This window comes from Neolamprologus multifasciatus, chromosome 1 (genome assembly GCF_963576455.1).
Source record: "Neolamprologus multifasciatus chromosome 1, fNeoMul1.2, whole genome shotgun sequence".
Taxonomy (NCBI): domain Eukaryota; kingdom Metazoa; phylum Chordata; class Actinopteri; order Cichliformes; family Cichlidae; genus Neolamprologus; species Neolamprologus multifasciatus.
Genome location: NC_140439.1, coordinates 32,205,466 through 32,218,902, shown reverse-complemented (window position 1 = coordinate 32,218,902; position 13,437 = coordinate 32,205,466). Strand labels below are relative to the sequence as shown.

The window sequence follows — 13,437 nt, the reverse complement described above, 5'->3', positions numbered from 1 at the left end:
TTTCATTGAAATTTTTAAGGCAATATTTTTGTTATTGTTGTTTTTTGTTTTTTTGCAAGCCCCACAAACAAAATTCCATCTGCTTCTACTGTATTTGGGAAAAAGGCAGAAATCCCAGAGGGAGATATCTATCTCTGACAACCTGAGCAAATAAAATCCAAATTTTCTGCCTGGCTGAACTGATACAGATCGGGCTTTGTGTAGATTTAAGCATCAAGTTTAAATGGTTTCTTAAAAGGCCATAATATTCATGTCATGTGGAAGTAGTTGATGTTAGCTGTTGGGACAGCTGCCATGCTGACATGTGGTGTAGTTCAACACCTTCTAGACAGCCTGCAGTGCATCAAACCACCTCCCCTGGGGTGACTTGCTTTTCCACCATATGATTCCACGATTCTGCGACCCCCACTTGTCTGTTTTGATTTCTGGTCCGCCCCTAATGCAGGTAGAACAAAAACAAATTCTTGCAAATAGTGTCAGATGCTTGCTTGATACAAAAAAAAAAATAGTTTTGTCACTGAGCACACAGAGCACTTTGCACTTCTAATGGGATTAGCGTGATATTTGTCATCTCACGAGGGGGGCACCACATACACACTAACACGCCCACAGCTTTCTTTAAGACAGGCCTCCGAGTAACTTGCTAATGGCATCATCTCTGCCTGTGTGCATTTAAAAACTCCCTGAATGTGCATATTGTCTGCTGCAGGGCACATTCGTTTGATGAGTCTAATCCCTTGTCTGGAGAAACAAAGGTGTAACACTCGGCTGCTGAGGATCAGTGAGCGTGAGTGATGGTGTACATAAGCCCATCTCTCCCAATCCCACACAGCCTCCTAATCCTGAAAGATCAAGTGTAACCAGACTGGAAGTGTGACTGGGTGGAAGCCAGCGTGATGCTTTCGGTTATGTTCACTCGCACCGTGATCACGACAATCACATTATGTCACGCCTGTCTAATCTTTTCTTACTGCTGCCTGAAATTTTCTTCTTATTTGTAATGAAAGACCAAATACTATCCCTACTCCACATTCATTTTACTAAAGTGTTACTATATGGACACAGATGTTTGAGCAACGTGTGCAACCACGCATGAATTTTACGGTAAACATCTGTGTAGAGGCTATGCATGCATTTATGCGTACATATATAAAGCATGTATGCTTCATATATGTCTTACAAAGACCTTGGGGATTGATTTCCATTGTACAATGAAACATCAGTCAAATCTGAGTAGGCAGTAATACGAACTGAGCACCGGCAGGAGCCAGGGAGCATTAACATGAGTCTATTTTTAAATCAGGAACTGTGAGTAATGTTGTTTTCCTCCATTTGACTAAGAGTGTTTCATTTCAATCCCATATGCTCTTATTGCTGTTATTGCTGTTATTGTATATTTTACACATGTTGGTATGGGATATTGTATTTGTTTTAAATGTTATAGACCTATGTGGTATGTGACTTTTGTTGCCATGATGCCAGGTCTCTCTTGGAAATGAGATTTTTAATCTCAATGAGATTTTTTTTACCTGGATAAATAAAGGACTAATAAAAAAAAATTAACAAATACAGCTGATTAGGTCCTTCTTAATGTTTCTCTTTTGCAAGTGAAGGCTTGATAACAGCCTCTGATTTGAGATACTTTTACTGAAACAGCAACCACATTTTTGCTTCATTTTGATTTCAAGAGAATTTTGACAGGATTCAGTGTTGATATAGTTTGGCTTTTCTTTAGTGCTAATATTCTCTTCAGTTTGCTTAAGTTGCAGGATACAGCGCTTAAAAAAATTCATGAACATTTGTAGATCATGTATATACTCTAAGTATGAATAAACAATAATATCTACATGCAGCTATACAGGTTTTCTGGATAACAATATATATGCTAACACACCTTTTGCTATGGAATCTTCTGAACTTCTGCCAGTTCTCTCAGTAGCAAAATACATCTAAACTATAAGTGTTTAGGCTTCATTTGTAGTTTCATATGAATGGCATCGCCATGAGACTGACAAATTGCAGGAATAAACTGAACTGTTGACCACTACATTGAGGCGGTCCTGAGGTTGAATCTCTTACCACTGTTGTCTCTAGTGGGACTTTCCATGCTACAGTCACAGAAGAGACAACAGTAGTGGGAGACCATATCTGACTTGCAGTTTTATTACCTGTACACTGGTTGCTTTGAGGATGGAGACCAGGTCCAAAACACCTGCCATCTTCAAACCAACTTTAGTGTGCCAATGATCATAAGACTCAGTCAGTCTGCTATTAGTCTGCGAATGAGTGGGGTCAAGTTGGCAATTACATGAAATAATCCCAAATCTATGAAATCTGTTGACACAGAAATTATCATTAAATAGAAATTCACATTAACTTCTTGCATTCAGCCACAATGTCATAGATTTAAAACAGAAATATGGATATTCCGCTACAAATAGTGGCAGAGCTGCTGCAGGACAGTGGTTTAACTACAAAATGACATAACCTCGCTTTTATAAAGAAATATAACCTGAACGCAATCAGTTGGCAATCAACTGAGTCTCGTATTGCAAAGAGATGTGTCACAGACAAGTTACACTTATCTGCACAGACTGACTCAGATTGGTTACAGTGTGCTGGAAAATCTGTCTGCATTTATAAATTAGATGCCAGCTATTTGTAGACCTTCACCAATCTGTCTGAGAATGAGTCCAGACAGCCCGAGCTGGAGCGAGACTGTTTGGATACAGGTTGCCTCCCACTAAGTGACCTCTGCAATTGTCACTTAAAAGTGTTCACCAAGAGGTTAAGGGCCTTGCATGTTCAGTCTCTGGGTGATCAGTTGATCATAGCAGTTACTTGCAATCGGTTTCTGAAACTGAAAAAATTCAGTGCAATCAAAAAGCAACCACTAATGGTTGCCATCCTATTTTTACTCTAGTGTGACTGAGCCATTATGGTCACAACAAATCAACATGAAGTTGCTGTGAATGATCACATTCAAACTACAACAAAACATTAATTTGAATGAGTTTTTTTTTCATGTTTTGACCTTCACAGTCACCAGCTTTCAACCCACTACATGAACACCTATGAGAGATTCTGGACTGATGTGTTTAACACCTCCACACATTGGAAAGCTGATGGTCTATACTCTCAGTAGGCCTGCTTTTTGGGGCCTCTATATCTGTGTTATAACTGCTTTGGCCGGTAGATTGCAGGATACCTCGGGAATCAGCATTGAAGATAATATGGGACATTTGGTAACCCAGCGCCTTAATGAGACGCTTTATGATTGTGTTTCCTTCAATTTGTACTTGTCTGTAGTTTCATCAGTAATCGAACCGTCTAGGGCAAAATAGTGCTTTGCTGTGATTTGAGCTACATGCTATCAAATCAGTTCTGGACTCAGAAAAATTGTCATTAATAACCAACAAACTAGCATTGGAATTATGAGTTACTGGAATTCATAGCGCTTTGTAAACCAAAATTGTAGTATTTAAAGCATCTTTTTATTTGTAAACATGGTCATTTTTAATCCTGAAAAATCACAATAATAACACAAATTCAGTTCAACTAATTCCATCTATCCTTTTTTTTTGTTAACTGTTTACGTAAATCATGATCACGGGGAGGATCATATACCCTAAACATGTCACCAGTCTATCACAGAGCTGACACGGAGTGAAAAGCAGCCACAGACCTCAATTCAGAATCACCAATAAACCCAATGTGCTTTTGGACAATGGCAGGTAGCCAAAGCTGACTGAACTGCAAACTGAAGAGGAGCACAGAAATACCACAAACATGGCACAGGACAACATAGAAAATACTGAAAAACTGTCTCTCTGTGTCTTCATAACTTGGGTGATAACAGTGACAGAGCATCACAAGTATGGTGTGAAAACAGCTGGTGTATTTCTCATAAATTTGTTGTACTTGCCAATAAACACGCCGCCTCGGCTCTTTTTTTTTCACGCTGCTGTGATTGTTCTGTGAAGCTCAGCCACCACATGTCCTCAAGAGAGGGATGTAGTCAATCTTTACAGAAATGTATGAGTTTAAGCATTGAGCTACGTATGTCATATATGTTATCTTGGATTAAAACCTCCTGCTAGAGCACCTGTAGTCAGGGCTAAGTAATAGTCCATAAAAAAAAGTGATTGGGACCTGCGCTTGGAACAGATCCCTTGGGTTTGAATATCAAAAGCCAAAGGATATAAATTGATGTTGAAACATGCTGGCTAGGCAAATTCTTTCTTCTTATTCAATTTCACAGAGATTACAGTTTTGATCTTATTCACTATGTCACGTTTCAATCTATTCACCAATGGCAGCTTTGAAGTTGGGGGGAGATTTTAAGCAAGGCAGGTGTAGGCTAACAGGGCCTTGCTAAGCCTGTGACAAAAAAGACACTGAGACGGGCTCTGTCTCTCCTGATCCACAGGGATGGGGAAAGTAGGCCAGGCTCGGTGTCAGACTGCTGCGAGGATCAGGACACTGGAGTTGTTGACTTGTGATCAAAGTTGCTTTTCACACTTTGGATGTCAAGAATCTCACAGGAAGAGAGATTTAAAGCATCCCTCACACACATGTAGGTCATATTTTTAGAAATGAGGCTTTCTAGTTGAGTGCTACGTCATCTCCAGTAACCTCAAGAAGCAGCCAGCCTTTCACTAAAACATAATCTGCTCATGGAAGTTCACCCCATCTGCCCCATCAAAGACACACTAACACAGCCAAACAAGCACAAAATACTGACATTACAACCTCACTTGCAAGACTTTGGATCAGTACAGTATTGTGCTGTATTACTGTGATGCAATGGAGACAAATTTACCAACTCTAGTCCACAGGAATTGATATTTACAAGGGTGCTGAATCTGCCCATGCAACGCACACAGACTCATATTGTTGGAAATGGAGCCTGTTCATGTGCAGCAGACAGAGAGGACTCATCATTTCTAAGCAATTAGACCAACAAACCAAGCTAATGCCGTGGGTTAACAGACAACCATCCCACTAATTTGCAATTAATACTCTGTTTGTCTGCTGACAAACTCTGTAGTAGGGTCTAGCGCGCAGATGACCCTGACAGAGACCAAGGCACCAAAACAGCCAGGAGATACTGTGGCTCGTCACGTGTTGTTTGTCCCCCCACACCCCCTCCGGAAATCTGTCTGAATCCATTGCGAGTTATAATCAGACGGCGAATCACGGGATCCCGCGCAGCCCACGATGCCGACGCGCGCCGTGCAAGCGCACACCGAGTCCGGCGGTGCTTGGGATTGGGTGGAGGGAGTGGTGGCTGCGGACGGAGTCACAGGATTGGTAGAGTTCAGCGCCAAAGTTGTTGACTCATAGCTGAGCAGCTCCTCTCCATCCTTCTCGGCACGGAGCTGTCCAGGGCCAGTGGTGCTGAAAGTCTCAGTCTTCGACGCATCGTCGGAATTATTTTCTACTTTTTACGCTTTGACTGCTCTTAGTCATCCTTTGAAAGTTACAAGTCTCATACTCGTTTAAACGGCATTTGGTTGATATCTGCCCATCATCGCTCTGCCCAAGAGCGCATCACAACTTCAACTTCTTAACCGAACAAATCGAGGACTCTCCAAAGCGCAGCTATGGCTTTCATGGTAAAACACGTGGTGGGAGGACAGCTGAAGAACCTGACAGGAGGACTGACGGAGGAGAAATCCGAAGGGGAGAAATCAGACGCCGCCGCGCAGGGAATGACTCAAGAGGAATTTGAACAATATCAGCAACAGTTAGAGGAGGAAAAGTAAGCCAATGATTGAAGTTTCTGATTGTAAAGTTGTGATGAAAAAAAGCCTGTGTGTCGGGGGTGAGGGGGTGGAAACGTGGCGTGCTTAAACAGTGTGTTTTTCTGTGTAAATAGCAGAAAGCCCCCAGTGCGCCGCGCGCTTTTTTTACGCACCAGTGCAATAATATGAACACTCCACGCGCAGCTGCTCCTCTCGCCCAGGGAGCTCTCCGTCTCTTTGCTTCGGCAAAAATGTGTAGCGCCGTCTTTAAATTGGGATTCCTGGAATCATTCTTCCACGGAAATGTCTACAGGGATTCGTGCCTGTGGCAAAAAATGTTCCTAATGCTGTGCGTGCGGCTGAATAATGAAGCCTACTGTGTGATAATTAAAGTGGTGATTATTAGAGGGCAAATAACCAACAATAATACAAATTAGTTTCGGCTTTTAACCGACTTTCATCATTGTCATTATAATCATACAGAAGTAACTATTCAAAATGACAGTGATTTAAAGCCAGGGGATGCCTGCAAAAATATGTCAAATATTGCCTTTGACTTAAATTGTTGTAATTCACTTGATTTTTTCCACTTTATATCATTTCAATCTTTCCCTTATCACCTTCACCTCACCTTCCAAAGTTCATTCTTTACACGTTGTTTTATTATTATATTTATCATGTAGTTTAATTTCAGAGTGCACTAGGTGCGAATATAAGGCAACAACAAGGTCATTGGTTCACCCAGGAGACAGCAACTCACTATTGATTAGTGGGATCCTCAGAGCAGAACTCCACGTCATATAATAAGCTACTATAAATAATCCAGGATAAGGATTCAGATCTGGTTTTTGCAGAAAAACAAGACAAATAAACCTGATTTTATTGGTTTCTGTCTGCAAGTTTGTTCAGAACCCAAACAGCACTGCATACTCTGTCCTGTTGTTTAAAGGAAATTATCCAAATGTATCGTCCCCATCATCTAACACGTCTATCCAAAGTGTTTCACTGTACCATGGGCAGACATTTTCAAAATGAGTGGGAGGTGAAGTCCTAACTCTAGCAGTATTAACACTCAGCTCAGCCCACTGAGCTCCATAGGAGGCATGACGAGATGCTTAATGCTCTTCCGTCATAATGTGACCTTCTTCGGAGGCGAGTTATTAGTCAGAGGTGCTGAACACGAGCATAGGTCACTGAGAAGCTCGTTCTGCTCAGAATGAAGCAGAATATGGTTTGCGAGGGCGGGTTGGCGATGCTGACGTGTCACATACACACATTTTATTACCCTCAACGCGAAGGCCACAGAGACGACCCCGGTCATCTGATGCCCTTGAGAAAGAAAGGCACAAAGCCCCGGTCATTGGTTGCAAGTGAGCACCACATGGCCTCTTGGTGTTTGGCCTACTCACGTTGATATGAAGTGAACTCAGGCTCACATGGACGCCTCCATGAATGCTGCAACGCCACATAAAACGACCTTCCCCTGACACATTGGGTACAGACACTTTGTGAACCATGCCGCTGGTCTTGGAGTGTCCCTCTGCTTTTAGATGATGCTGCTGATCTAATCCTTTTAGGCATGCAATGCAGCCTCTTTCACTGTAGCTTTGCTTTGATTAAAATCATCCACAATGTTTGTGTTTGTATTGCTTTTTGTTTGTGTAATCATGCTATGCTCAACCTTGGGCTGTACACAAAAATTGTAAAGGATTATATCTGTTGACTCATAATTTGTAAGAGGCATATCAGCTGATTTAGCAAATGATGGGGGACAATTACGAACTACACTAAAGCCATAAATATTCCAGTGACACTGAATGGCAAAGGCATTGCCAGGAGCCTACAGCCTGCCCTCTGCTGGAGGCCTCATACACTGTATAATGGACTGTTTTTAAGAGTTTTAAGAGACAAATGTAAGCAGGCTAACAGACATTTGATATGGCCCAACATTCAGTTTCACCAAGATAAGTATTTTTAAATGTCTCAGTACTTCCTATGTATTTGGTTTAACTACCTGTTTTGCAGAGTAACTCACTCTTTTCAGGTTTTCCTTTACAGACTTAGGGTATTTAACATGAATGAGGCTCATCAGGCAGACCAAGCTGTACCGCTTAAGTTAGTAAGTACAGGACAGACTGACAGCATGGTAATGAGTGCAGATCTATTAGTCCACAACCCGAGAAAACTGAAATCCCTCAGAGGAAAGCCGGACTGTCAGGATGCTGCATCTGGGGTTTATAAGCATAAGCAAAACATGTCTTGCTTTTCTCCCCATAGCGGCACTGCTGCTGCTCCACCTTCTGTTCGCTGTATGCCCTGTAGTTAGCGTTAGGAGGAAACGGGGTAACGCTAGGCTCCAAGGCCTCCATGATCCAGATTCAGCAGAAGCCTTATGTTTATTTTACAGCTGAGATGCAACTTCACTTGACTGTAGAGAAGTACCAGATTTATTTTACGGCATATTTGGTTTGTAATATTTGGTGCGATACCCACTGCAAAAGTAAAGATCTTGGAGTTAACATTTGCATTTTCTATGTCTCATTTAAATAAAAGCGCATATTAAAAATGTATATATTGATTTAGTCACCTCTGGTTGGAACCTAAGCTTCACTTTTTCAATTGTGCCCCCAAAATATTTTTCGTCCTCTCTTGCAGAAAAGAACGAGAAGCTCATTACGCTCAGAAGAAAGCTGAGCGAGCCACAGTTAGAACTCATTTCCGGGAAAAGTACAGACTACCAAAGGTAAATTAACTGAAATATCCAATAATCTAAAGAAAGTAAAGATAATCCTCCCCTTTAAAATCTGTATCGTGAATAGGCAAGAGGAATAACAGTACTATGTTAATACTACTTTTAATCAATTGCTGAGCAATGTTCTTTCTTTATGGAATATTTAAGTGTTACTGATTCATTAATTTCATGATGTAAGGTGACCTTGAGCATCATTATTACTTATTATTTGACAGAAAATCACATATTCTTATGCTTTCCAAGCCATGGAAGAGCTTGTCCTTTCTCTTGTTGGTTCTGGTGGACATGGCTATACGTCAGATATATATTATCTTTGTCCATGTGTGTCCACCTCAGAATGAGATGGATGAGACCCAAATCCAGCAGGCAGGGGACGATGTGGTGCTGCCCACAGAGCTTGCCAAGATGATCGCCGAGGACAACGAGGAGGAAACACACAAGCAGTCGGTGCTGGGCCAGCTGTCCAACATCCAGAATGTGGACATCGACCAGCTGAAAGACAAAGCCCAGGCCACACTGGAAGACCTCAAAAAGCAGACGGAGAATTGCAGTCTGATGTGATCTGGCCAACTCCAAGCCCAGGAGATTAGAGTTTTTCTTGTACAAATATTTTCAGAGGCAGAGCTGCTCCGGGGGTAGACATTTTCCCATTGCTGTAGTGGAATGTCAGTTGGCAGAGCCACATATTAACAGTTTTTTCTGGTCGTGCAAAGTTAAACAGAAGCCTTATAGTACGATATCTTGGCCACATCTTACTAACCTACAATACAATTCTAGCCACAATGACAACCAGGTGAAACGGCTTAATTTGTTTGCCTTTTGACTTCCCGATATCTTAAAAGGTCATGAATGCCATGCATATTTTTACATAAATTGCCAATTAGCCAAAAAATGTGGCTCCTCTCACTGAGATTTAGCCAATTAAAATATCTCTGCCCTTAGAGCAGTTTCACCTCTGAGAAAGTTTTTTCCAGTGTATTAAATCCTTTACTCCCTATAACCTCCCCAGCTCTCTGTACCTCATGTGACCTGTGATAACACAATATGATTCTGCAGCAGAGGTCGCAGGTGTGTGTGTGTGTGTGTGCAGGATTTTCTTGCTTCCAAACACACAGCAACTGATTTCAGTGATGAACACATGCACTTTCAATAAGCGCATCAGTGAGATCAGCTGCTTCGTTGGAATGAAAGCACACATAAACGAGGCTGACACTGATTGCTGTGTTATGTTAAATTTGGGGGAGTTGATGTAGGTAAAATAAAATAAAAGCTCGCTCTGTTTATTTTTCATGTACAAATGCGCAACATGGTAGAAATGGGCTGATCTTGGTCAAAAGTAGCTTGCTAATGTTGCTGCATCAATTTTAGATATTCTCATAGACATATCATTTAGATTTTTCTGTACTTCAGTGTGCCTTGGATGTCCGTACAAGGTTGTCTTCTTTTGAGCTCCGAAATCTAAAAGCTACTTTTTACAAAGACAAGCCTTCTTGATTTTTTATTTTTTTTTAATTTTTGGAAGAAGTTTAAAAATTTTTATTTTCTTCTTTCCTGTTCGATTAAAAACCATTAATAATTACCAAGCAAGCACAGATGACGTCTTGCTGAAAGTCCAGATAGTTTTGCTGCGTGTAATTCCTGTGTTCCCAAATTTAACCTAGCATCAATATCAACTATACTGGAAGTATTTCTGCACATATGCTGCATTTATAGGTTAAAAGAATAAAAGCTGCTCAGTTAGAAGAAATGTAAATGCTTTACAAGTTGTATGCCAAAGCCTGTGTTGATAAAACTCTGACCAACATTAAGGAAAAGGCACAAATATGTCCAGATGTGTAACGACAGTGTGTGTGTATAAATCCAAATACAGAGTCCGCATTCAAGTATTTATGTTCTGTTAGATGTACAGGTATCTGTTTGCCTATACTGTCAACAGCGAGTCATTCTGTTTCCACCAACTCACCGGGTCTTGCAGTGTTGTCAACCATCAGGTGACCTTTGACCTGTCCTCCATCTCATTGACCCCTCCGTCTCAGTAGTGCTCTTTCGTGCTGGTGGATTTCGTGTTGTTTAGCCAGTGTGATGCGTCAAGTGGTGTCTTTGTAAAACAGAAAAAAAAAACCTCACCCTATAGCCGGGAGTGCTCATCGTAGTGTTACAGAGCACTCAGTCAGTGTGGGCTTACTGTGGTATTGTTGATTAATAGCCAAGTGTGAAGGTAGGGGTGACATTAGGGAGGATGCTGTTGATGTTATGTTACATTCATATATGCTACATTTTGCCAGTGTTCAGTTTATGTAGCAGTGGTGATGAAGGTGATGTTGGCTTGATCTCACATCTGTCCCCGATCTCATTCCTTTTATGGTTCTACGGCCAAATACTTTTTTTCCCCGCTTTGTGTTACTTAAGTTTTTTTTTAAAGTTTAAACTGTGGCCAAAAAGATTTTGTTAATTTACTGTATGAGTTTTAATTTCCTCACTGTAGGTGCCACACTACTACTGAATGAAAACGGAGGCAACAGTGATTATTGTCATCTGTTAGATACACAAATATATATATATATCTATATATTCAGAATATTTCAATAATACGAAGAAGAAGAAAAGTTGCAATAAGTCCTTTTATAAACAGAGCTACTAGAATATGTCATGTTTCATCATGAGACGATATTCATGGGGGGAAATGAAGCCATAAAGCAAAACTCTTTGCTTTGTATGAGTGTTTGTGACTTGAAATAATAATTCAATAACTCAATAATAATAACAATATACTCATATATATTATTTCCGTGGTCCAGATTTTTCAGGAAATGGCTGCCATGACACGCAGTTTTTCTCCTTTGACCTTTTTGTTTTCTTTCATTGTATCTCTGTCATTCTGTTGGAAAGTATTTCAGTGACTTCTGCGTTTTAACTGCAATAAATTTTTTTAATTATATTCTATTTATTAATGGAATTCATTTCTACTGTGTGTGAGTTTAAATGGCTTCATGGTTTAGTGTGTCATTTGTGCATGTTGTTAAATGTGCAGCAGCTTGAACACCAGGGGGCGATAAAAACACACTCACAATTACAGATTTGTCCATGAGGGAGGCTTCTGGGTGAGCCCCATAGATTGTGACTGACAAGTCAAAGCCGGGCTGTATTAACTAGTATTAGTGTTAAAACTAGTATTAAAAGATGTTAAGAACAGAATGTAATATTTCAAATGAATCTAAAAAACATCCTCATTATCTCTGGCAGCAGTGTGCTGACCGAATGAGTCTAGTAATCCACACATGAAAGAGGAAAGTTTAAAGGAAAAACCCGAACAAATAAGTGGAGAAACACAATGAATGCATTCACATATGCACCAGTTCACAGCAGGCATACACACGGTAATAATTTTTTAGCTCAGGGATGATTCTCTATGTGAATGCTATGAATACAGTCATGACTTTGAAATAGGGTCCAAGCACTTAAAGCAGGAGCTTCAATCATAAAAACTACTCAAACAGACACTGTTTCAACAGGAACAGCGACTACTGTCCATTCATCCCTATAGCAAAGACAGTAAGTATCCGAGGACTCAGAAGCTACTTTTAACAGCTATTTGGAAGGGGGTTACCACAACAGGTAACTCTGCTTATTTGATTTGGATGCCCTTCCTGACCCAGCCCCGATGGGATTTGGGGTCAGGTCCTACCATAAAAAAAAAAGGTAAATGGCCTGCATTTCTATAGCGCTTTACTCAGTCCCTAAGGACCCCAAAGCGCTTTACATTCAGTCATTCACCCATTTACACACACATTCACACACTGGCAATGGCAAGCTACATTGTAGCCACAGCTGCCCTGGGGCGCACTGACACCATGATTGAACTAGGGAGCTTTTTCTTGTTAGCAAATGTGTAAACTACCATATCATGGAGTCACTCTTCAAGTGATTGAGAAATGTCACTGTGATCAGACTGTCATCAAGAATAATCCGTTGACAGATTAATGGAGGGAACTCTATATTGTGGTTGAGGGCATACACACATCAGAAAGTTCAAGGGCGCAAAATCCACAAGACAAAGGATGGCAAAGATGGGGAAAAATGTAGAGTCAAATGGGCATACTGCATATTCCAAAGAGTGAGTGAGTGGATGGTGTGCACCTGAGAACCGCTACAGTCATGGAATCTGGTGGCTCTGATATCCTGTGGGGGGTGTTTTAATGGCATGGTTTGGGTTTACTTTGTCCTCTTACAAGGAAGGGTCACTGCAGGTCAATAAACAGGTGCTCTTATCCTACGATGAAATGTTTCTATCCTGACGGTAGTGTTATCTTCTAGAATGAAATGGGGGGGGGGGGGGGGGGGGATCACTGAGGATTTCAGCAAAAATTACATTTCAGACTGGTGATGTATCCAGTGTGTACCCTGTATGTCATCCTATTACAGATGAGATAGACTGAAGTTCACCTGTGACCCTTGACTCTTGACCCTGAACTGGAAAAGCAGTTAAGAAGATCTAAAAAGGTGGATGCAAGGATGGATGGTCATTTTTGGCGAGGTATCATTATTATTATTATTATTATTATTATTACATAGATACTATTATTTTTGTTCACTTCCTTCATTTTAGAAAGTGCCATAGTATAAATTTATATACTAAAAATAGTGTAGTTAATCATGTTTACTAATCATGAATACTATTAAAAGGCATTACCATTCATATCATTAGATTATACAATAGAATTTAATTATATTGCACTATATAATTGATAATAACCAATAACTCATTTCATTATTCCTATTTACACCTAAAGATTTTCAATGCTATATTATATATTTGTTAATGATTACCAGTTGTTGTTGTTGCCGTCATCATTGTCATTGTTGTTGTGTAGGTAAGGTTTCATTAGCTCAGATTGGTGCTGCAGTTGGAAGTGTTGAAATCTTTGAACTTCAAACATA

General features: G+C 40.5%; 1 protein-coding gene across 1 annotated transcript; it reads left to right on the top strand.

The window, feature by feature from the left end:
- Positions 1–5,243: 5,243 nt before the first annotated feature.
- Positions 5,244–11,436, top strand: cplx3b (complexin 3b). The gene is made up of 3 exons (XM_085159653.1): positions 5,244–5,764; positions 8,403–8,490; positions 8,836–11,436. Exons 1-3 carry the CDS (start codon positions 5,607–5,609, stop codon positions 9,058–9,060), a joined length of 471 nt encoding a protein of 156 aa, XP_085015779.1. The 5' UTR covers positions 5,244–5,606; the 3' UTR covers positions 9,061–11,436.
- Positions 11,437–13,437: the final 2,001 nt, after the last annotated feature.